Source organism: Monodon monoceros, unplaced genomic scaffold, assembly GCF_005190385.1.
Source record: "Monodon monoceros isolate NGI ecotype Baffin Bay Population unplaced genomic scaffold, NGI_Narwhal_1 Super_Scaffold_10, whole genome shotgun sequence".
NCBI classification, from domain to species: Eukaryota; Metazoa; Chordata; class Mammalia; order Artiodactyla; family Monodontidae; genus Monodon; species Monodon monoceros.
In genome coordinates this window covers 27,522,650-27,546,413 of record NW_021703766.1, presented here as the reverse complement: position 1 = coordinate 27,546,413, position 23,764 = coordinate 27,522,650, and the positions used below count along the sequence as shown (strand labels likewise).

Here is a 23,764-nt window from a genome sequence, read left to right as displayed (position 1 = left end):
CAGCGGCCATGGCTCACGGGCCCAGCCGCTCCGCAGCATGTGGGATCCTCCCGGACCGGGGCACGAACCCGTGTCCCCTGCATTAGCAGGCGGACTCTCAACCACTGCGCCACCAGGGAAGCCCTCCCAACCAGGGTTTTTGTGCACTCACAGCTTTTTATATGGGTCAGAGTTTCAGTCCTGCAGCCGTAGTGGGCTTTTTGACTGGGAATATTTATCTAGGGTTTAACTCAAGCTAGGTACCCATCTCAAGATTTCTGAAACTCCTACTATCACAGCTAGTCTTGGCTGTAGGAGTCGACTTAGAGAGTTGTCCTTTACCTAAAAAGGTACTTGTGAAAATCAGTTCCTAGTCTTACATGTACAGTCCTTGTATCACTTTACCGTCTTCTACTGGTCCTGATGTAGTCCCATTGTTTCTATAACTCTCATTTATGTGTTTTTGAAAACATTTTTATAGATGAATACTCAGGCTAACCTAGTGGATATAATCTTGGAACTTCATGATTACCCACTTCAAGATCAAAGTATTATATTGCTGTGTGCTTTTTAGCTGTTAGTGCTATGAAAGCAAAAATGCTTTCCGTGTTGGTGTTCCTATTTTACTGGGCACCAATGAATGTATGCTGGAAGTAGTCTAAAAGGTTTCCTTTTCTTAGAGCATGTTAGTGTTTGTGCAGGTTTGCTTAAAACCCTTTCTATGTAGAACAGCTCCTTAGGTTTTCTGTTGGGGTAGGGGCTCTGCACTTCCTTCTTGCTGTCAAAATAATCCTACCAAGACAGTGTTCCACTGGTCTAGATCAGTAGGAGGTAGCAAACAGCTTTACTGGTCATCTGTCTGCTTGGATTTAGTACACTGGTTTAGTACAATGTTTGATAGAACATGACTGACCAGAAAACATGGGTGTCACCTCTCTAGAAAGAAAAACTATAGTAGTTCAGTTCCCAGTGTATACCTCAGTTGTTTTTTTGTTGCTTTTTTTATTTTTAAAGTAAAAATAAGACTCTCTACTGACTTTTCACTTGGCTGTTCTGGTTTTAAAGGATGAGCTAGCTGTAGGCTGTGCGTTTTTGTGTACCAACGTGGCGCTTATTAAATACTTTCGTACCATGAGTAAAATTTCAGGTGTTTTGAAAAAAACAGAAACCATCATTCTAAATGAGTCATCCCTTATTTACTTTTGATGCTGCCATCAGGTTATCAGTACTTTGGTCTTTCAAGACGAAGGCTTTTTAAAACACTTCCTCTCCTGGCCTTGGCTACCCTTCTTGCTCTTTTTATAAACGGGACTGCCCATCGCAGGCCAGGCATGTTGGAAGCACTTGATGAAGAATCCCTCTATTCAGTCTGGCTGAGAAAAGGTAGGTGGACAAATCCAAAGATGAAATTATGAAAAGTGAACAAAAAAGGCAAATGGTTCTTTTTCATCCTTTTCCACTCAGAAAAAAAGCAGGCACGTCTGTTGTAGCTTCACATTAGAAAACAGGCTTTCTGATTTTTTTAAAACAAACTAGAACTCTCTCCATCTGCTCAGGAACTTAGCTCATCATGTCCCACCTTCAGAGGGGCTCAGGGATGGTTGGGATGAGAAGGCCCCACGTGCAGACCTAGCCTCAGGAGACATTTGCCTCCTCCTATTGCCTAGGCCTCCTCAGCCATGGGAAGCACTGTTCACCCAAACTGTAGGGCCAGGGGCTAAGGACTGGGGGATGCATTGGCCTGAACCAACAGGTAGTTGTTTGACAAAGAGTGTTAACATCTCCAGCAAAATAGGCTGTTTTTTAGGGTGTCAGAAACCTGGTAAGACTTGCCAAGGATTTTGTTTTCTCTTAAGCCTCAAAAGAAAATCGGTTGGTCTTCCTTAAAACTATCCTTTTATGGCTTAATTCTAGAATGACTGTAATTTGTTATTCAAACTCTGAGACACTGGAGAGTAAAAAGGGATGCTATTAATTGTCACACCAGGACAAGAGGCACAAACTAGGCCTGGGACCCAAATGGGACATGGGTATCAGACTTAGTCCTCCCCCCCCCACCCTTCGCAATGGAGCAGCTCATCTGCAACTGTTTGAATCTAGTTACATTTTAATTGTTCCCAGTTTTTTAAGACAGGACCAAGGGGTGCCCAGAAATGCCTGTGGCTTATTATTCAGAGCATGTTGCGCTGTGGTGGGAAAATAAGTTCAGAAGGACTCCCCCTCTTTGCTGCTCTCCCCTCTCTCTACTGTCTGTAGCAGCTCCGCGCATCAGGCACTTGGATTATCTGATCTCTGAACTTCACAAACTGTCAAGGTAGGCGACATTATGGCAATCTTAAGTTCATCAAGATGACTAAATGATTTACTGTTAAACTGAGACCCTTTTCCGAATAAAAAGGGGTGCTATTAAATTTATGCCATGACAAGCGGCATAAACGGGACTGTCCCAGCAAAGCAGGCAGGAAGTTGGTCATCCTGCCTCAGGTCAAAGAAGTGGCTGGTGGTGTTGAGTGACTCCAGGACTGGAACTGCCTTTAAATAGGCATTTGGAACCTTTGTACGGTTGTCCCTTGGTATCCGTGGGGCACTGGTTCCAAGACCGCTGGGGATACCAAAACCCACAGATGCTTAAGGGACTTGAGCATCTGTGCTCAAGTCCCTTATGTAAAATGGCGAGTATTTTGAATACAGCTGACTCTGCATATCAACTGATTGGTTGAATCCTCAGGTGTGAAACTCACAGACACGGAGGCCTGACTGTACTGACGTATGCTGCAGCTTCCTGGAGTTGATAAGCATCTATGACCGTGCTTCCCCAACGTCTTTTCCAAATAAGTTCTTTCATCTTTATTTTTGTAAAAAAACAAAAACAACGAAGTCGCCACCAAGCACAGGACAACTCACTAGCAAGGACTTGCTTTCCCTCCCTCCCTCATGTCCCAGGTGCCTGATCAACAGTGTCAAGGAGGCAGTCGGCATTGATGTTAGCTTTTCCCAAAGGGAAAACTACAAACAAGCGCTTGGGAAAGGGAGGGAAACCTGGATAAGCTTTTCATCATTGAGAAGTCACTTAAAACTGATTAGTTTAAAATAACTGGTATGTCTGAAATGTAGGAAAGGAAGACCATGCTGTCAGCATCATAACCCTCTTTCGACATGTTTCCCTACAAGTGACGTGCTAGCTTGGCGGAGGGTCAGGCCAGGATTATGTTTTAAGGAATCAGAACGGTTTCATGAATTTGCTCAGCTTCCCAGAACAGAAACAGAGATAAATAATTGCTGCTTGTTAGGCATATTCTATGGTGGGCTGCAAGTCTGGAGTCATTGTTAGTGTATTTAGTGCCAGTGAGAAGGCTGGGTCCCAGCCTTGGACACCGAAGTCCTAAAGACAAAGCAGAGAGAGTCCTGTATCCCCCATCACCTTCTGCTGAATATGGAGGACGGAGAGGTCTTGGCTGTTGGCCTCTCTTCCAGCCCATGCGCCTGCCAGAGGAAGGATCCTGATTCCTTGGGAGTGTGGGGTGAGCCCAAGGAGTCTGATGAGCAGAGAAGAGCAAGTGTAGTCCCTTCCGGGCTGACTCCATGCAGGGCTCAGGCTTCGGGCTTGCGGGGCCACCTGCACAGGGACCAGGCTACAGCCTTCAGGCCCAGGGTGGCCCATGGCACCAGTGGTTTAGGCATAGCCGCCAGCCATCTGACTGGTGGCTGCATTGCTGCCTACTCCTCGCCAGGCCTGGAAGCTGAAGAAAGCGCTCACTCCATAGGCAATCATCACTAAACACGAAAAGAACTGAAAGAGAAGACAGCAGAGGTGAGTCTGTCTGCAGCACGGCACACGGGGCTGGGGGCTATGACAGTGATACAAGCACCAGGAAGGGAGATGCAGACAGTGAAACCCGGGGCCCCTCAACCAGAATGAGCTGCTCTGGAGCCACACCACCTCCTCCTTAACCATACACCCATTTAACCACCGTGGGGGCTGATGGGTACCAGGTTCTGGGGTGCCAACTTTATATTCTAGTGGGGAACCATTAACCACACAAGCCAGGTGTGTCTTAGATTGAGAGGGATAACTGCACAATGTGCTAAGAGTCACCAAGGGGTAGGAGCTACTTTATAGACACATTTCAGGGATTTAGTTTTAAAAAGGCAATGTTCAGCTACCCTAGGAGTTTTTCTGGAATCAATTCATAGGTATCCCTACACTAGCACCTAAGGCCACGTTCAGAATTTCCATGTCTCTATCCTGGTGACTGAGTTCACAGATTTCAAAACCATCCTCACCAGAAAGAATGAGGAAACCCAAGTCCTGGTCTAACTCCCGCCCTACCCAGGACTCAGTTTAGGCGTGTCCCTTCACCTCTCTTAGCCTCAGTTTCCTGGTCTGTCGAAAGGACTGGCAGTCCCTGTCCCCCTCCCCACTGAGGGAGTGGAAGGACAGTGAGGAAGTGCCTGCAGGGGCTCGTGGGTGAGGCGTGCCAGGTATGGAGGGGATTCTGATACTTCACTGGCTACCTGACGTGGGGCCCGAGTTTGAGCTGCATGGGAGAGCCTGAGGATCTCCCAAATGGTTTAAACTGAAAGGTTTTTGTGCGTGCCTTTCTCCAGGGGGGAGGATAGAGTGCTTTTAACAGATTCTCCAAGAGGACCTATGACCCTAAATCATTGCAGCACGACTGATTTACAGTAGCGTTAACCCAAACTTCATTTGTGCCACCCAGGTATTTCCCAAGCATTCTGGTTCCTCAGGGTTTTGCTGTTAATTATGGAAAACTGTGAGCCCACTGAGAGGAGGGTAATTCAGCACGTGGCAGGTGCCTGGCCTGGGACCAGGGAGCAGTGAGAGTCCAGGGGCCCAGACCTTGCTTTGGCCCGTCTCCCCTGTAACTGCCGAGGGTGCCCCAGGGAACCATACTCACGGAGGCAGCTGCACGCTGGTTGTACTGCCGGGTGCCCTTCAGGGACGTCAGTTCAACCGAAGCAGAGCAGGTGATGAAGGCCGTGATGTAGAGAACGGTGGCGCCCACATTAAATATCATTAACTGGGGGTAGGTGGGGGAGAGAAGTCTTAAGACGTGAGACACTTCCAGTAACTGTGGAACCTCCTGGTCCCCACGAGCACATCCCTTTAGTAGCCAGAACAGGGGCTGGGGCTCAAGGATGAGGATGGAGACACGTGGGTCTTTCCCACTAAAAAGGCCTCAAGAGACAGTGGTCTACACAGGGTCAGCCTGGAGGCCATATGAGCAGGGAACGTAGACATACCGAAGGCTGAGAGATGGCGGGGCGGGGGAGGGGGGGGCGTTGTGGACCTGGTCAGGACAGCAACAGTTCCACAAGGCAAAACCCATTCCTGATGGCAAGAGACCAAACCAAGCCTGTCTCTGAGTGCACCAGCTGACCCCGGGGCCTGCTTGTGTTGGCTCCTAGCCAGGCCCGGCCCTCCCTGTTGTCCGAGGACTTGGCTCTGAGGCTGACCCGTGCGGCGGGGGCGTGGGTGGTGGTGCCTCACGTCCCTCTCTGCCCTCAGTGGGAAGAACCTATGTCTGCCTTTCGGCCACATCCTAGGCTCTAGGCCCCATGTCAAATGCCAGGGTGAGGACCCCTAAGCCAGGCTGGCAAGGAAGGGCCCTGGGCTGACAACCAGGCCCAGGTCCCATTCCCCCAGCGCTTGGCCCCGGGAGACAGTTGACACTTAGCAGAGATCGCAAACTGGTGGCCCTCAGGCATGTTTGGCTCATCCCATAGATTTCTTAAAAATATTACGTCTTAAATTTGATTTCATACGAAAACTTTAAGATTTCATATAAAACTTTCAATCTTAAAATATCAAGATTTGGCACTTGCATTCCCACTAACAACAGAGCTGAGTAGAGGTGGCTTCCTATGGACAGATGGGTGCGGGTTCTCCAGAACCCCTCCTGACCTATTTGACCCACGCCTCTTACCTGCGCCCGGAAGGGGGCTTGTAGCCCCTATCCCAGAAAAGCCCAATTTGGCAATCATAATTCAGCCTCCTCTAGGAGGGTGAGACACTGCCTTGCCATCATGGCCTGGGAAAGGAGCCTCCTTCCATCAGCAGCTGTGGCTGGGCCCCAGATCTGTGCTAAGAGACACCAAGGCCCCTCCACCTCCGGGGATGTCTTTCTTCAAGGCTCCTAGGACACGAGGCAGGGGCTGGACCCTAGCCAGGAAGTCAGGCCGCCCCCTCCTCATGCCAGGATCTTCCCTCCAAGCCCAGTGCCCGCCGCAAACACCACCTGGCTCCTGCCAGTGATGTCAAGATCTAACAAACACAGTCTGTCTTGAGGATGACTCACGTTTCCTCAGCTTCAAAAGTCATTGAATTGCAAACAATGCTGCCTAGTCCCAGCTTTGCTTGTCTTACAATCATGTGCCTCTCTTGCCTCTCTCCGCTCACTGAAAGCCTCAGACCCCAGCTGCAGGGGTTTTCCGGGTCAGAGAAAAAAGCCCTAGCAGCTTTCTCTGTGTCTGGCCAGGGTACTTCCTATGGACACTCACAGCTCTGTGTCCCAAGGAGACTGACCCGGGCAACCCGGGACACCATCCTCTGCCAGGCTGCAGGGGCCTCACCCTGCAGACGCAGGGTGCGGGGGGTGAGATGGCACGTTGAGCCCTGCACACACCAGGCCCAGCCTCGGTGATTCCTGCCAGCTCAGCCCAACCTCCAGGCCCAGGGCTGCCAGTCAGAACCCACAGATTCAAATCCCGACTGCCCCCCAAAAGGAAAAATACCTTCAAGATCCCAAATGGCCTCCGGTCTCTCCATTCAACAGCCCCTCACTTCTACTCCCTTCGTGGGAGAAAGTCAAGCCTAAGTCCTCCTGGATTCGTGGCTCTCAGTGCTCAGAAAAACTGGACACCTGAACCACCAATCCTCCCTCCCCCACCCAGAGCTACAGGCCAGCGAGGACTTCAGCCAACCCCCACCTGCCACTTCTCATTTAGGGAAGGCTGCATTGTCACAGCTACACCCAGAGGCAGAGGGGTCAGCCTGGACCCACCCCCAGGGTTCCTACCCAGACTCACCACCAGCGGCCAAGGCACCATGTATAGCTTCATGTGCAGCTGAAACAGGTAGAGGATGAAGAAGACGATTGTCACCAGCCAGAGGAAGACAGCGACAAACATCACCCAGCCATAGGCCGGGTACAGGTGGTACGAGGTGTCGGCAATCAGGGCCCACACCAGCAGCCCCAGCACCTGGAGGGAGCGAGACAGGGCCAGCGTCTCCCAGAGCCCCCAGCACTCAGGCTGGAGGCCACAGACCAGAGGCTTCCAGGCCTTTGCCGTGGGGCGCCCTCTGCAGGACACATTTCTCATTTGCCCAAGAAAAATGTACTTGGCTCCTACTGCATATCAATACATACCAAGCCCTTGCCTGGTAACGTACGCCTTTCAGATCTCAGCTGAAATGTTATGTGCTCCAGGGCACCTTCCCTGCTCCTCCAGTCTGGGTTCCAGAACTCTCTTCTGTGCTCACATGGCCCCCCAGGCACCCACCACCCAAGACTGTAATTCTGTTTCCTTCCCCAGACTGGAAGCCACAGCAGCAGTGCCTTCCACCCTGCTGCCTCCAGGGTGAGACCCCTGCAGCCCCGGAGGGGTGGTGTCCCAAGCTTGCCCAGTTCTCCACGGGCAGGACAATGACTGTCCCATTCATAGGTGTGTCTCAGCACCCAGTACAGGACCCGAGCTTGGTCAGGGGCTTAGTAAAAGCCTCTGAAAGAAAGATGAAGTCACCAGCACATCCCTGAAGGAGGGACACACAAGCACAGAGTCCCAGAGGTACGGTGACCTCTGCCTGGTGCCCTACCAAGCCCCTTCCACCCCCAGCTTCTCCGACTCTCCTAATTGCCCCTCAATACAGGTGTTACCATCCCCACCTTACAGGTGAAACTGGGCCTCAGAAAAGCAAAAGGACCTATCACGCCATTCCTATGTGGCAGGGTGGGCCCCAACATCCCTGTAGTGTGTGTAGCGGCTGACAGCATGGCCTCCGGAGCCAACTGCCTGATTTAAAACGCACTCCCCTTACCAGCTGTGTGACACTGGGTAAGCTCACAACCACTCTGTGCTCTGGACACATCACCTGTCACATGAGTATAAAGAGCATACCTACCTCATAGGTTCAGGACCCATGGGGGTTTGTATACATAAACAATTCCAGCTGGGGATGCTGTGCTGCAGGGAATTTTACACGGGTAGGTTGGCTGAACCCCTCAGTGGCCTCGTGGGGAACTTGGCAGGGTGGTACCTCACTTGTGGCCATCCTAGCCTCCCCCAAGCCTCTCCTGGCCCCTTCCCTGCTGGCTGAGACCCCACAGGCCAGCACGTCCTCCTTCACCACAAGGGCATTCTCCAGAATCCCTGGCCGGCAGCAGGCCTCGGGACTGGCCGCTGAGGGCGGGAGGGTCACCTGGGGCTGTGGAGGAAGGCTGCTCTGCTGCTGAAGACAGAGAAAGCTGCCACTCTTCTTCCCGTGGACAGTGTGTGACACCAAGGCTCCCAGTGACCTTGCCACCGTCTCAAGGATGAGCCAACCATCAGTCGGATCACAGGGAAGTGGCTCAGGAGCGAAACCCACCTCTGCTGCTGGTTTGGGGGACAGAAAGTCCCCCCGCCACAAGCTCCTAGACCAGACACGGGAGAGCTGTCACTCACCTCAGAGCAGCCAGAATGGGTGCCTGCCAGGCACCTCACCGAAGCACCCCTGCCAAGGACCAAAAGGGAAGTTTCTGTATCGATCCCCCTACACCTGTGGGGTCACGGCAGGAATAAGCCTAGCTGAGGCCGGGCGTCCAGCAGCCCCTGTGACGACTTTCCTTTCTCCCCACCACCTGGAAGTGAGAGGTGGAGCCCTGGGCTTAGGAGTCAGGAGCTGGGATTTCACCCTGCCTGGGCTATGGGACACCAGGCAAGTGCCTTCCCGCTCTGTGCGGCTCACCAGGGCAACTCAAGTCCGCCTGCTAGAACGCAGGCCCCCGAGGAATCCTTCTTTGGTCATCACTGTGTCTCCAGTGCCCGGCAGTGCCTGGCACATAGACCTGCTTGATAAACACATGCTCAAGAGGTAACTGGCCTCAGTTTCCTTATCCAGGAAACAGAGGTCAGACCCCCGCCCCCGACAGGTGCTGTGTGTCACAAGAGGACGCAGGGGTGAATCGGTGAATATGCTCCCAGCCCTGCCTGCCTCCACCCAGGGGTGGGAGTGGGAGACTCGGGAAAGCGCCCACTCCCCCCTCTCTCCAGATTTTTGCACCTGCTCCTCCTCCCGTTCCGGGGTGGGGGGGTGAGACCCCAGGGACGCCCACCCCACACTGCACCCTGCCAGCCTCCCCTGCCCTACCTCTAGCCTCTAGTGCCCTCCTCTAGCCACCACCAACAGGCTGGGTGGCCCATGGGGCCCAGTTTGCAGGCGAGGAAGGTGGGACAGATAGCAGGCCCTTGAGGGCAGTCACACCGCTGGGGGCACAGCCCTGACCCATGAGGACCCAGAGTGCGGGTGTCTCAGCACAGCCCACCAACCACCCAACCTTAGGACACCCTGCCTAAAACAGACACATCAGCGGGCAAGAGCCCCCAGGGCTGGGGGAGGGTCGCTGTTACAAAGGAGGACAGACACTCCCAAAGCAGGACGCAGGACCCTCCCGGGGAGGACTGAGCGTGTCAGGGGCAGACAATTATCTCCTCACTTAAAGCAGGGTCCTTACAGGCCTCCATGCCATCGTGTTGCCTGGTTCCAACTATGTGAAAGGAAGTTAGAAAATGCGGTGAACTGAAAAATCAAGAAAGGATCGATCTGGGTTTACACTAATGTACACTTATCAATTGTTGGTGTATTACTCATGGGCTTGGTCACAATAACCACATAATGCCCTCCAGCTGTGTGCCAGGCCTCAGGTAAGCACCTTCCCTTTTATTTCATTGACTTCCCCATAACCCTCTCATTAGTCAGTATTATGTATTATCCCCATTTTCCAAACAGGAGCTCAGAGGAAAATGAGTCATCTACGGTCACCCGTGGGTAAAGGGCAGGGCAGGATTTGAACCCAGATCTGTTGTTCTCTGGAACCTGGGCTACTGAGAGTTACTTAGTGATGTATAAAAAATGAGGACACTTCGCTGGCTCCGAGGGGGGGAGGCCCCGCAGGTATCCAGGCTCTCTGGTCTCTGCCTCGCCCTCCTGCCCAGCCCTGATTTCCGGATCAGCAAGCGCAGCCTCTGAGAGACAAAGCTGCTGCATAAGCAATGGGAATTTCTGGTGTTCCTTCTGGCCTTGCTGCCCAGGGAGCCGCCTCGGTTTCTGCCCTCCCCCACCTCAACCAGACAGACTGGTTTTTCCCGTCCCCTCACCCCCAGCCCCAAGAATCTACAGGAAGTGCCCCAGTCCAAGGCACCCCTACATGTGTTGACCCTCTGCTGGCCGGGGTGGCCCTGCATGGGGAGCTGGGCCCAGGCCTCATCTCCAGAAGCTGCAGGAGCTGCTGGACCCCTCCCTCCTGCTGTGGACCCACAGTCTAGCTGGAAGAGGCCAGAGGACTTGTCTTATAGTCCAGTACAGAACAGTAAACCCCACTGTGCAGGGGGAGGGCAGTAGGGTGACAAGGGTGGAGAGGAAGGCAGGAGGCCCCAACTCTGCCACCTGCACACAGGGCTTCACCCAGGCCCTCGTGCAATTCTGACACCCTCTCTGACCACAGGCCTTGCCGTGTGCATCCCTCTGGGTTCACTCATTCAACAAATATCTGTTGAGCACCTACCACTGTGTGTATGAGCCAAAACATGAAAAGCCCTGCTCTCCTGGTGGGGGACAGCGGGGCGGGTAGCAGATAAAAACCCAATACATGAGGGAAACGCAGGATATGTGCTGTGGGGGAAAATCCAGCTGAGAAGGATAAGAAGGCCAAGAAAGATCTCACTAGAACATATGAGCATGCGAGAGGTGAAGGGAGGGAGCCATGTGACGAAGAACAGAACTCTGTGCCTTTACCTCTGGGGGTCCCTGTCTCTTGCCTACGTGTTCATCTGTCCCCATGTTTCTCCATGGGGGTCTACACATATATCTGTGTGTCTTACTCTTAAAGACAGACACACACACATACACATACATACACAGAACCAAACCTCATCCCCTTGGTCCTTCCAAACTCTCTGAGGCCCCAGCAACACCTCCTCAGGCATGCACTGCAGATAAACAAAGAGAAAGGTCTGGAAATCTTGAAGGAAAAAAACAAACCCTGTCTTCCTAAAAACCTAAAGATTTCTGATTAGGGGTTTTCTCTTTAAATGATGGCTGTCAAAAAGGTCACATTCAAGAAATATAAGAAAAAAAAAAAAAGGTCTCATTCACACATGCCCCAGGACCTTTGCACCTCCAAACAAAAATTTCTCAACAACTGGATAACAGAGATATTTTTGTTAAAAGCACCTGCAGGGCCAGAGAGGAGAGGGATTAGTCACAAATGCCTGACCAAGAGGCATTCCTCAGTTAGGGTGGGCCCCAATCCAGGGACTGGAGTTCTTATAAGAGGGAAACTGGACAAAGAGACACAGAGGGAGAACACCATGTGAAGATGGAGGCAGAGATTAGAGTGACGTGTCTCCAAGCCAAGGAACACAAAGGATTGCTGGCAACCACCAGAAGCTAGGAGAGAGGCATGGAACAGACTCTCCTTCAGAGCCTCCAGAAGGAACCAACCTTGCCAGCACCTTGATTTTGAACTTCTAATACTGTGAGACAATAAATTCTTGTTTTATTTTTAGCCACACCACGTGGCATGTGGGATCTTACATGGGATCAAACCCATGCCTGCAGTGGAAGCATGGAGTCTATAACCACTGGGCCGCCAGGGAAGTCCCTCTGTTTTTGGTGGGTTTTTTTGTGTGTGTGTTTTTTTTGCGGTACGTGGGCCTCTCACTGTTGTGGCCTCTCCCGTTGCAAAGCACAGGCTCACGGACCCAGCCGCTTCGCAGCATGTGGGATCTTCCCGGACCGGGACACAAACCCGTGTCCCCTGCATCGGCAAGCGGACTCTCAACTACTGCGCCACCAGGGAAGCCCCTTGTTATGTTTTTTAGGCGACCTAGTTTGTGGCATTTTGTTATGGCAGCTGTAGGAAACGAATACATCTATCTTAGCTACTCTTTGAGTCTACGAATGGCTGTTATGATCTGATTTAACTGGGGGGTGTTGGCATTAACTCTAATGGAAAGGTGGTCTATTAACTCCCTGGGTTCAAGCTCTGGCCCTGCCAACTTACTAGCTGTGTGACCTCGGGCAAGCTGCTGAACCACTCTGTGCCTCAGTGTCCTTATATTCAAAATGTGCCTACCTCATAGGGTAGATGTAAATGAAGTAATATATGTAAGGTACTTAGACCAATGCCCAACATAGGCTTAACACTCTCCGTGCTCTAATGTTATCACTCTGAGAGGTTAGAACATGGGTTTCCCGATCCACTCTCGGTGGCTGGTTTCCTGCAGTAGTAATAGTGTGTGCAGTTCCTAGGGGTGTGAGGCCTTGGAAAAATAATGCATCTAATAAGCACCAGGCAGTTCCTGGCAGATAAGGGTCCTCAGCCAGTGGGGCCCCCGCCCACCTTTCAGATAAGGCAGCTGGGCTTATCCAAAGAAAGGGAGGTGCGTAGGTGGTAGGGAGCAGAACCCAGTCCAGCCACCCCCCAGGACACCTCCTGCAGCTACACTCCCTCCACTCCTCACAGGCTAAGGGTCCCTGGGCAGAACACTTCATCCCTTTAGACCTCAGTCTTCCCCCCTGTACAATGGGAGCAGGGAGGTCTGCCCAGTGTTCTCCAAGGATCCCCTAAGTCTGAGGCCTGACACTCCTCAACACAGGGCTCCTCCGGGGGGCCCACAGCCTTCCCTCCCTTGTACTTACTGGAGGGACTCCACCAATCCCATGAGCACTTGGCTAACTCCTCTCCTGCCCAAAGATGGTCACGCCAACTCTCCTTTTAATCCTCTCCACCTCCTGGGCTGAGTTAGACCCTTGTAGATTTGGCGTGTGGTCTTAGAAGAGGCACCTAACCTTTCTGGTTTGTTTCTTCATCTGACACGTGAGGGGGTTGGACAAGTACACCTCTCCTGGTCACCTCATAGGTGTGTCATGCAAGTAAAAGGAAAAAGTGTAAAGGAAAAAGTGAAAAGTTGTAGAAGTTGTGAGTGGCTAGGAGGGCTGTTAGACAGCTTAGAGGGAGTAAACCCCACACCGCAGCGTCCACGCGGGGGACAAAACCTCAGTGCCTGGAGGCTGACATTAGGGTTTTAAACTCAGCAGCCGCCAAGGCACACAGGTCACAGAAGTGACTAAGGTGGGCCAGGGGAGGCCTGTGGAGCTGAGAGCAGCCTGCCAGAACTTAGTTCCCCAACCAGGGATTGAACACATGCCCCCTGTACTGGAAGCTCAGAGTCTTAACCACTGGACCACCAGGGCAGTCCCAAGAACTTCTGATTTTTCAGGAGACGTTAGAAATCCGAATTTCTACGTGAAATCTTCAGCTTTTTAAACACTGGCAATGAAACCAAATGTTTTAGAAACAATCTGAGGGCAGGGCCCATCCAACAGCCCCCAAGGACTCCCTTCTCCCCACTGCACCATCCAGAAAACTGAGGCCCAGGGGACCACGTGAACCCTTCCCGGGGTTCCCCCTCACAGGGACACATCTGGGCAGCTGAGGACACTCAGAACTTGGCCTGACCAGGCCCATACTCCACCCCCGCCCTGGCCCTTCTCCCTACAGTGAAAGGGACTTTATGGGGACAAAAAGCCACCCATTGTGTCCCAGGAGACAAAGGCGCAGGGGACAGAGGCTCCGGGTGCCTGCGTGGCCACAACAACTCTACACACCACCTCCTTCCTCCCTGTGCAGAGGGGCCGGGCTCTAGGGGAAGGCTCCTTGGAATTCCCGCTCTGTACACTACGAGCCTTCGAGAATCCTAGGCCATCACACCCCAGCTCTACAGGAGGTGCGAGGGCATTCAGAACCCAGTCCGAGCCAAGTGACCCGGTCTGGGGTGGTATTTAATTCGGCCAAGCCTCCCTTTTGTTACCTGAAAAGCAGGCACGTGAGTTACCAAATCGAGTCATTGAACAAACTCTCCCGAGGGCCCGCTCTCTGCCACAGACACTGTTATAGGCCCCGGAAGTGCAGCGGGGAGCCAGGCAACCAGGGTCCCCACCCACGAGCACCCCGCTCCCAGCCTGGGCTGCCATGGAGGAGGAGGAGGATGGGAACACTGGCGCAGGACCTGGTTCACCTCCAGGGCTTTCCAAATGCAGCCTTTATCACACTGCTTGGAGTCTCAGAGCTAGAGATGAAAGAGACTTCTGCCCCCATGGCCCTGCCGCCCCCAGAGCCCCTCATGAGGACCTCCGGCCCCTGTGTGCAGCCTGCACGTCAAGGAGCCCACTGCCACCACTCTTCCTTTGGGGTCTCTCTCAGGGTTCTAGAAGAATGTTCCCAACATGAAGATCAAGCTGCCTCCTGCCTACACCCTTGCTGGTTCCCACTCTGCACTCTGGGGCCAGAGACGCATCCCCGAGGCATCCGCGAGGCCTTCCCTGGCTCCCAGAGCCAGCAGCAATGCACCCCCCTGGGTGAGGTTCCAGAAATTAAGACCTGCTCACCTTCCTCCCTTGGGGGTCTCCTGGCCCTCCCCAGAAAGTCAACCGGTGCCTCCCCAGCACTAAGACCCTTACGGCGACACAGAGCTTTCCCAGGAAGGCCTTAGTCCCCTTGAAAGCCCAGGTCAAGTCCAAATCCAGCCCCCGTCAGTGCTTCACCCCCAGGAAGCCCAACTCTCTCAAGTAAAGCACTTGGCCCATTTCACAGATGAGGAAAGCAAAGCTCTCGGAAGAGATGGACGTGGCCCAAGGTCATGCACTGTAAGGGTGGGGACAGTTCTGTGACCCAGTAGATAGAGACGCCCAGAAGAGGACAGAACTCCAAATTCCAGGAGGTAGGGACACTCCCTGGAGACTAATTTGTTTGCAGGGAGCATCACTGCCCCGGAGGCGAGAGCAGAGAAGGGGCAGGGTCAGTCCTTGAACCCTGGCTGGAGAGGGATGACAGAATCTTACGTTCTCAGCACCCCAGGCGGGTCCCCGTCTGGCCGTCGGCCCTCCAGAGAGAGCTGGCTTCTGGGAGCGTGTGAACTTCATTAGCCCCATGAGGCCTGGCCTCTCTACCTGCTGAGGAACAGGGCTGGGGGGAGAGGCACCTAAAGTGAGGGTCTTCCTTATTCCCTGGACTTCCTTCCTCAGACACTAGCTCTAGTCCTGACTCTGTCACTAATGTTTGGGGTGACATTGAGCAAGCCCCACCCCATCTAAACTTCGAGGACAGACAAGTGACCCCATCTGGCTAATCTCATACAGGCTGGCAGATCATCTGGTATCTGACCTCTCCGCTCCTAACTGAATGAAGCTCAAACATCCCAGAACAGCCCCAGGTCTGTTCCCTAGCAGCTGGGCCCTGCCTGACCTTCAGCCCTGGCCTTCCTGCTCTCACCTCTCCGTGAGACCCTGTGGTACCACCCTGTCCTCCCACCCCTTGGGCAAACAGGAAGGGCCAACTCAGCCCAACAGCAAAGGACCAGTTTATATCCAGGGCTGGGCTCACTGGACTGCCAAGGAAAACAGGCTCTCCCCCAACACTCAGGTTCCAAATCGCCATGGGGACCAGGGCAGGACCCCCTGCAGCTCCCTCAGACCATCTAAGAGCAGGAAATCAGGGCATAATCCTCACTGAGTTCCACCACAAACAGCTCACCAGCTGATAAGGAGTAACAAACACCTGGCCCTGATACTCCAACAGAAACTGAGAGCATCCACCACACGTGGACAGCTCCGCAGCCCTTACCTCTTTCCACTTACAGATGGTTAAGAAAAGGTCACCCAGCCAGTAACACTGAACTCAAAGCCATTGCTTGCTGCTCTGTGATCCTGGGAAAGTGCCTTCCCCTCTTTGGGCCTGAGGGAGACTTCAAGTGCCATCTTCATAGCTTTTGCTGCACCCATAAATGACCTGTCCTATTTTTTTACCCACTATTTTCATTTATTTAAAAGATTTTTTTTGATAAGTTATTTTATTTTTAAAATGCATGATATATATGACATGATAGGTAACAAAATGGTGCTTTTAGCATGTCTCCCTCTTCCCCTGATACTCAATTTCTTCCCTGGGGGCAACCAAGAGTGATTTCTCAAGTGTCTTGCCAAAGACTACCTAGGCATGCATGCACACACATACACTTCAGATAGGCGAGTGTGTATATTTATATAGCCTGTGTGTATTTCTCCCAGACAAATGACAGTATTCTACACACACAGGTTTTCACCTTGCATTTTCCACTTAACCATACAGCCCGGAGATTGTCCATCATTACACACATACAGAGCTGCCTTATTGTTTTCGTTGAGGGGTAAGAAGTTATCTTTTTACTAACTGTATCGTATGCCACTGCATAAATGTATCATAATTTATTTAACTAGTCCTCACTGATGAATGTGGATTTATCACACAAATAAGAATTTTAAAAAGAAACTTTTAAATCACTAAAAAGTAGAAAACCTGCATTATCTACCACAATAGAAGCTAACTATAAAATTAAATACAACAAAAATTAACAATATTAATACATCCCAGATAGATACAGTTGTCTTCCCAGGATCCAGAGCTCCAGATTTAAATTTAAAAAGTGTTGGGAAGGCACTCAAGACACTTTAGCACCCAAATGAGGCTGTCTCCTCCAGCAATCCTCCAGGACTGTGATTGACTGTGGATGACGCAACACTTTCCAAGCCCCACGTGGGAGACTTTATTACCTCAAAGTGGGAAAGTCCTAACTCTGACACAGTTTCCAGAAGCCAGAAAGAAAAAAGGAAAAGGAAAGAAAACAAGAAATTCGGCAACATAAAAATAAGTCTTTCTGACCAAAAACAAAACAAGACAAGCAAACAAAAACACCATAAAAAAACAAACAAAAAAAAATACCCTGAGCAAAGTCAAAAAACAAACAAGGGAAAAAATATTTGCAAATCATCTAGCACTCCTAGCAACTGATAGGGCAAAGACCAACAACTTAATAGAATGTGGAAAGAAGCAAACATACAAGGAAATGCAAATGGCTCTTAAACATATTTTTAAAAGTGAGGTTCTTTAACCTCACTCATAAGAGAAATGCAAGACAATGCTACCCTGACCTGCCATTTCGCCTGTCAGATGGGAGCTGTAGGGAACAGGCACTCTACGAGAAGGCTCACTGAGGGGCACAAATGTGACCCCTATGGAGGGCATCTGACAATCTCTAACAAAATCACTAACACACATAACCTGAGCCAGCAGTCCCCCTTCCAGAAATGTACCATACAGATGCGCTCAGTGGCTTGGGCGAGATCATTCACCGTGACAGAGTGTGGGAACAGCAAGAGTGGAAACCCAAGTGTCTGTCAACAAAGGGACCGGCCACACAACTCACACCACAGCTGCGGGATGGGCTGCTAGAGAAGCCGCAAGAGAAGTGATCACGCTTCAGGTACTGAGACGAAAAGACCTTCATGACACACTTTTAAGTGAAAAAGGAAAAGTGCAGGAGGATGTGTATAGACTATAGCCCTGGAGTAAAGTGGGGAGAGGTGGGGATCTATAGCCACATTTGCAGATCTCCTTAAAGAAAGCCTAAAATGCTACACAGGAAACGGAGAAGAATGGGCATGGGGGAGGTCAACTCTAACCAAATGGGACAGAGATTTTTCACTGTGTTCTTTCCCACTCTGTCTTATTCTAGACTGTTGTAAATACGTTACCTATTAAAGAAATTAAGGAAATAAAAGATTAAAAAGAGAAAGATACGTGTAGCTCTATGTGCAATGATATAGAACATCCCTAGGTGTATTGCCAAGGGGGTAAAAGCGTGGCAGGGCACAGGCAGAGTGCGCCTACCTGTGTTTTGATAGGGGTTATGTGTAGAAATAACTGCACTGACTCACCCTGGAATGCCACACCCATGATGCCTCGGGCAAGGGCGGGGGATGGGGGTGGGAGGAGTGACCCGACTGGGATGAGAGATTACATTTTCATTGATAACGCTTTGGACTGCTGGAACATTTTTGCCGTATGTCTGTGTAATTTTTTCAAAGAATAAAAACAGGTCCATCAATAGAGAAATGGCTAAATGAGCTCGGGCCCTACCGTGACATCCTGGGATAGCCCGAAACAGGAAGGAGGCAGACAGCTCTGCATAACATGAAGAGATGCAGGTGCCCTGGGTGTGAGAAAAGCAACCCAACAAAGGATACAGAATAAAACCATCAATGTTTTTTAAAATGCACAGGAAAAAGAACTAGAAACACCCCAACACAGCAGTTCCCTTTGGGAGAGGGGTAGGGGATCCAAGAATAACTTTAGCCTTACCTGTAATAGGTTTTTGCTTTTTAAGGATAATGTGTCCATATATTGTTACATAATTATAAATTGATTCCAAACACTCGACACTCTCCTAGCCACAAAGTGGGGCGGGTAGGCGGAGCTAACAACACAGGCATTGTTTTGCTGGGTACAGTGGAGTAGGAAGGAAGGTGGGTAGCATGCAGGGTGGGGAATGCTGCCCTAAGGAGGCTGAACCCATGAAACTCAGTGCTATGGAAAACCCTGTGAGTCCCCAACACTGTGATCCCAATATGGCCAACCTCTGCTCACACCTCACAGATCCCAACAACCTTGTCTAGCCAACCTAAAGAGTTGACTTTAAGCCTCTGCCCTGCCCCCAACCTGAAAAGGGGCTGCCATGCCTTGTGGGGCTGGAGAGAGTCAGGATTACCACAAGGAAAAACTTTCTCACACTCCCAGGTGCACAAGGATGGAGCAGGTAGCCTTTAGAGGGACTGAGCTCCCTGTCCCTGGAAGAATGCAAGCTCATGTTGAGGACACACCGAGGGGCCTTTGGGAGCAAGTGTAAGAGCCCTAGGATTCTATGACCCTGTGAATCCTAACTGCCCTTCGTTCTAACATATACAGCGCTAAGCCCTTTGCAGGCATCAGCTTCCACATTCCTCACAATCCCACCATCACCATTTCACAGACAAGGAAACTGAGGCTCAGGGATATTAGGGAACTTGCCCAAGATGACAGAGCCAGGATTTGAACCCAAGGCTCTCTGCTTCCACCAATACTCTCACCAGCACCCATGGATCACTGTGATCAAGTGGCAGGTGAGGCTTCTGATCTGTTTATTCATCTGCCAACTGGGAATCATGTGACCACCCCCAATCCCAGGAGATAGGGCAAGAGGGAAGGATAAAAGGTGCCAAACACAACTGCCCTACCGACACAGGCCATTCACATGGTTTCTGTGTCCTGAGCCTCAAGGATGCCTTCTGACTGCTGGGCCTTTATACGAGGTATTCCAAGGTTCATCTGCTCTGCACCTCCTTACTACCCCTTCCACATAACTAAACCCTTCAGGGCCCACTTCCATTAGGAAGCCTTCCCTAGTGGCCCTGGCCCCTGATGAGTTCCCCTTCCTGAATTTCCTCTCCTTCCTGTCCAAAGCACCCTACCTCCCACATGTGATCAATTGGGAGATTGGGATTGACATATATGCACTAATATGTATAAAATAGATAACTAATAAGAACCTGCTGTATTAAAAAAAAAAAGCTTCCAGATTTTTAATGACCAAGAGCTGTCTCTAGATCAAACTTGCCTGCTTCCATTTTTAGATGCTATCTGCATAAATTCATGTTTCCCTTTTTGCCTAGGCTGCTAGGAAACCCAACAAAGAATTGACAGCCTTAAACTTGCGACAGATTCCAGATCTCCTTTTAGCTCTCTTTAAGTCAATCCCTACCCAACCCACACATACACCACCAACTTTTAAAAATATATTACATTAACTCTTCCATCATATGTGACTTGATATCATATTCCATCTCATGTTCTTTCTGGAGCTAGATGGGGTTGGGGGAGTGATAAATCAGTGAACACTGAGGTTGGTTCTTCAGGACACATTTAATACTAAAATAAACAAAGAACACATCTCCTTCTCAAGAAGCTGGGGCCTTTCTTCCTTCCCTTCCCACCGCCCTCCTCCCACATCTGGAACTCTTCACCAGATCCTGGGAAACAAAAGGGTCTGATGGAGAATTAGCTTTCACCTTCTCGTGTACTGCCTCCTCCAGGCAGCCTTCCCTGATCCCTCCACAGGTAGCTCATCCTTTGAGCTCACAGACAAAGAGCTTCTGGACAGCAGGCCCTGAGCCTGGGGTCTCCATCACTCCCACACCCAGTGCCCAGTAGGAGCCCAGATGAGTGTGGTAATAGAGCACGGATCAGAAAAGTCAGGCCACTCAGGGCTTAGATCCCAGCTCTATCACTCTGTGAGCTCTTGGGCAAAGAACTGACCCCTAAGCCTCAGTTTCCTCACCTGTAAAGTGGAGGAGAATAAGAGAATATGAAGCTCTTGGCAGAAGGCCTGGAGCTTAGTTTACACCTGAGTGATGGGAGCTATGATGGCTTCCCAGAAGACGGGGTGCCTGTTGAGTGGAACCCTCCTTGTCTCAGACCCAGTGGAACTGTCCGTTGCCAGAGAAACAGTTCAGGAAGCAGCTTCTCCCACAAGCCAATTGGTGAAGGCACTAAAAGGTGCAGGTCTTCAGAACTCTGATGGGAGACCCTTGTCCCCCTTTCCCCGGGCCCCAAAAGCACTGCAGGGGGGGCAGAAGGCCATCCCACTCACACTCAGTCCCTGGGAGTCTAAGTGCCAAGCTCCACCACAGCTCTCCAGGCCAGTCCTGCATTCCATGGACAGCTCAGTGTCTACATTTGCACGATGGGACCCAGATGCTCAGCCCACGGGGACCCCCAAATCAGAGACACAAGCCTCTGCCACAGGAAGCTACCCTAGTCCTTGCAGGCACAGCAGGGCCTTCCTCTAGTTCCCCTTATTCCAAGTTTCATTGTTCAAATGCAAAAGGGGCTGATGCTCAGGTCCTGTCTACCGGGAGCTAACCCTGGGGACCCACCAGGCAGCCTCATCCTGCTCAGCCCAGCAGGGATCCCTCTGCTGTTCCAAACCCCTTAAGGCTGCGAACAGAACATGGTCACCACTTCTCGCAAGGTATTCAAGCCTTCCGCTTCTGGCCACCCAGAAACAAGTGCTTCAGCTCCAGTGTAAGCGAGCAAGACTTGCCACCCCAAAATTCATCTCTTGGCATAATAATTTTAAGCTGCTGATCTAAGAAACAGCAGACATGGGAAAAACTGAAAACCAAGGTTTCTTACCCTTTTGTAAGAAACATTTACATGTGTAAGGGAAATCTCCATCTGTAAGGGTGTCTCCCTCACAGTACCAACAGGTGGACCAAATCTCTAGAAACATATCATTGGAAAAAGTAACGACTTAAATCTGAATCACAATTGTTTACTGTGCTTTTCCTGCTCACCTCCCATAACTGGCTCCCCATCCTCAACATCCTCTTGTGTCTTTAGCTGAAGATGGTGTTTAAGGGGAGGGATTTGGCCATTTGGGGAGTTTCTCAGTTTTTCTGGGTCTTTCCCATGTGTATATGTGATTAAACTTTGATTTTCTCCTGTTAATCTCTCTCATGTCAATTTAACTCTTAGACCAGCCGGAAGAACTAGACGGGTAGAGGAAAATTTCTTCCTCCCCTACACTGGCTAAACCAACCTGCAGGCTACTCTCCCCACTTCCCTTCCACTTCCCCAGCCCCAAGGCTTGCCCCGCACAGTGGCCCGCCCTTTGAACACCGTTTCCCTACCTCGGCCTCAGATTTCAGTGAAGTCCCTGCTCAAAAGTCACCTGTCCTCCATGAGCCTCCCTGGACTCAGAATTGATCATCCCTCTCCTCTGCCCTTTCCCACCCCTGGGACTGGGACTCCCTTCCTGCTAGGCTGCTGTACCCTTCTCAACCACCCGGGAGCCTAGCGCTCAGCAGCGCTCCGGACAGGCTTTTCCCACCTGCAGATTTAAATTAGTCCCCAGTCGGGACCTCTCCCCCGCCCCGCCCCTCCCCTTCACAAAGAATCTGCCAGACTGCTCAGAGAGAAGCTAAAAATGTAGATTTCTGGGCTGTAGTGACTGAGATGCCAATTCCACATTTTTCCCAGGGGTGGGGACCAAGATCTACATTTTAAACCTCCGAGAGAGGCTGAGGCTGAGGTGGGGGAGGGGCCCCACAGGAAGAGATTTGAGGAATTCTGAAAGAGACACCTGGCCCAGGGGGAAGGATGCTCACCGGCGGTAAGGAGGGAGGTTTGGTCTCGGACCCTGCCTTCAGTCCTAAACCTGGCAGCCTAGCTAGGACCCAGCAGTGGGACAGCAGGAGGTGCCCTAATGCAAAATGGATCTTGGCCCACCTCCAATTCCCCCCTAGTCCTCTGAAAACGCACCAAGCCCCTCCCACAGGGCAGCCCCCAGCTTCCCGACTCGCACCAGAGGGTACCATGGGGAGAAAGCTAACACCTTCAAGCCTGAAATTGGTGTGTGGGGGGAGGGGTGTTCCCATCGATCGGCCTCGGCTGGGGTCTACAAAGGGTATTGGATATAGAGGTGTCCTGCCTCTGGCTTCCCACAAATGCCTCCCCCAGCGTTGGGCGCGGTATCTCGGCCCCAAGGGGCCCGTCAAACCGGCCGGAAACCGGCAGGTTACCCAGTGGAAGCCAGAAGGGCCGGGCTCCCGCGCGGGAGCCCATAGGGCCCTGCCGAAGGGTCTGTGCTGGACCGGATGTGCCCACTCGGTTAGACGAGGAGTGCTCTGGGGTGCAGCCACGGGGAGCCGCTGGGAGCTTGGCAAAGGGTCAGATGAGAGTGAACTTTGCCTCAGGCTGGTGCTGGAGGGCTGGGGACTTAGTCCTGGCACAGGGAGAGCCAGAGACGGGGAAACAGAGAGAGAGAGAGTGGCGCGCGGTGATTGTGGCTTTTGTGAGAGCTTCTGTGGGTGAGCTCTTGGTGACCACTTGGGAGAGAGTGATGGGGCGCTGAGGTGGGCACTCTGACATTGGTGCACCTTGTGTGTGCTCGAAGAGACGGCAACTAGGACGTCTCGGGGTGAGAGGGTTCCAGGGTGATCTCGGGGGCGTCCGCCCTAGAGGCGCCCCCGAGGAAGGCACGGCGCATCGGGGCGCATGTGAACCTGGGTTGGGGGTGTGCGAGAAGCAAGGAAAAAGGGCAGCTCTAGAGCCCCCGACCCCTCCCGGCCCCCCCGGGACACCCCGCCACCCCCCGGCCCCGGACCCCAGGCCCCAAGCGCGCGCTCACCAACTGCAGCAGCATGAGCGCCCCGAGGCTGGAGCGCACGAAGCCCAGGTCTGGGCGCAGCGCCGAAACCGCGGCGCCGCCTCCCTGCGCCGGGCTGCTGGTCCGCGTGCTCACTTTAGACGGGAATTCAGCCATGGCGGCCCCGCTCGCCTCCACAGGTTGCTCCCGCCGCCGTCGCCGCCCCTCCCCGCGGCGGGTGCCGGCTTCTGCGCGGCTCCTCCGAGGAGACTCGCGCTCCCGATACTGCTCCCGGGGCTACGTGCGGCGTCTGGGCGAGCAGTCGGGAGCCGCCAGGTGCGGCCGGAATCCCGGCCCCGCCCTCTCCACGAAACCCTCCCCTTTAACCCTTCGCACACCGCCCGCCGGTCCATCCCGGAGCCACACCAAGTCGCCATCTCTTTGACGCGGAAACTGAGGCCGTGGTCAATGAGATGGCCCCACCAGAACCAGCCTAGATAGCCGC

The 23,764-nt window shown here is 52.1% G+C and overlaps 1 protein-coding gene across 1 annotated transcript; it reads right to left on the bottom strand.

The window, feature by feature from the left end:
* Positions 1 to 396: 396 nt before the first annotated feature.
* On the bottom strand, positions 397 to 23,570 carry PLLP (plasmolipin). The gene is made up of 4 exons (XM_029208446.1): positions 23,302 to 23,570; positions 7,030 to 7,203; positions 4,899 to 5,021; positions 397 to 3,769 (listed from the first exon to the last, which is right to left on the bottom strand). The coding sequence occupies exons 1-4, from the start codon at positions 23,434 to 23,436 to the stop codon at positions 3,653 to 3,655; spliced, it is 549 nt and encodes a 182-aa protein (XP_029064279.1). The 5' UTR covers positions 23,437 to 23,570; the 3' UTR covers positions 397 to 3,652.
* Positions 23,571 to 23,764: the final 194 nt, after the last annotated feature.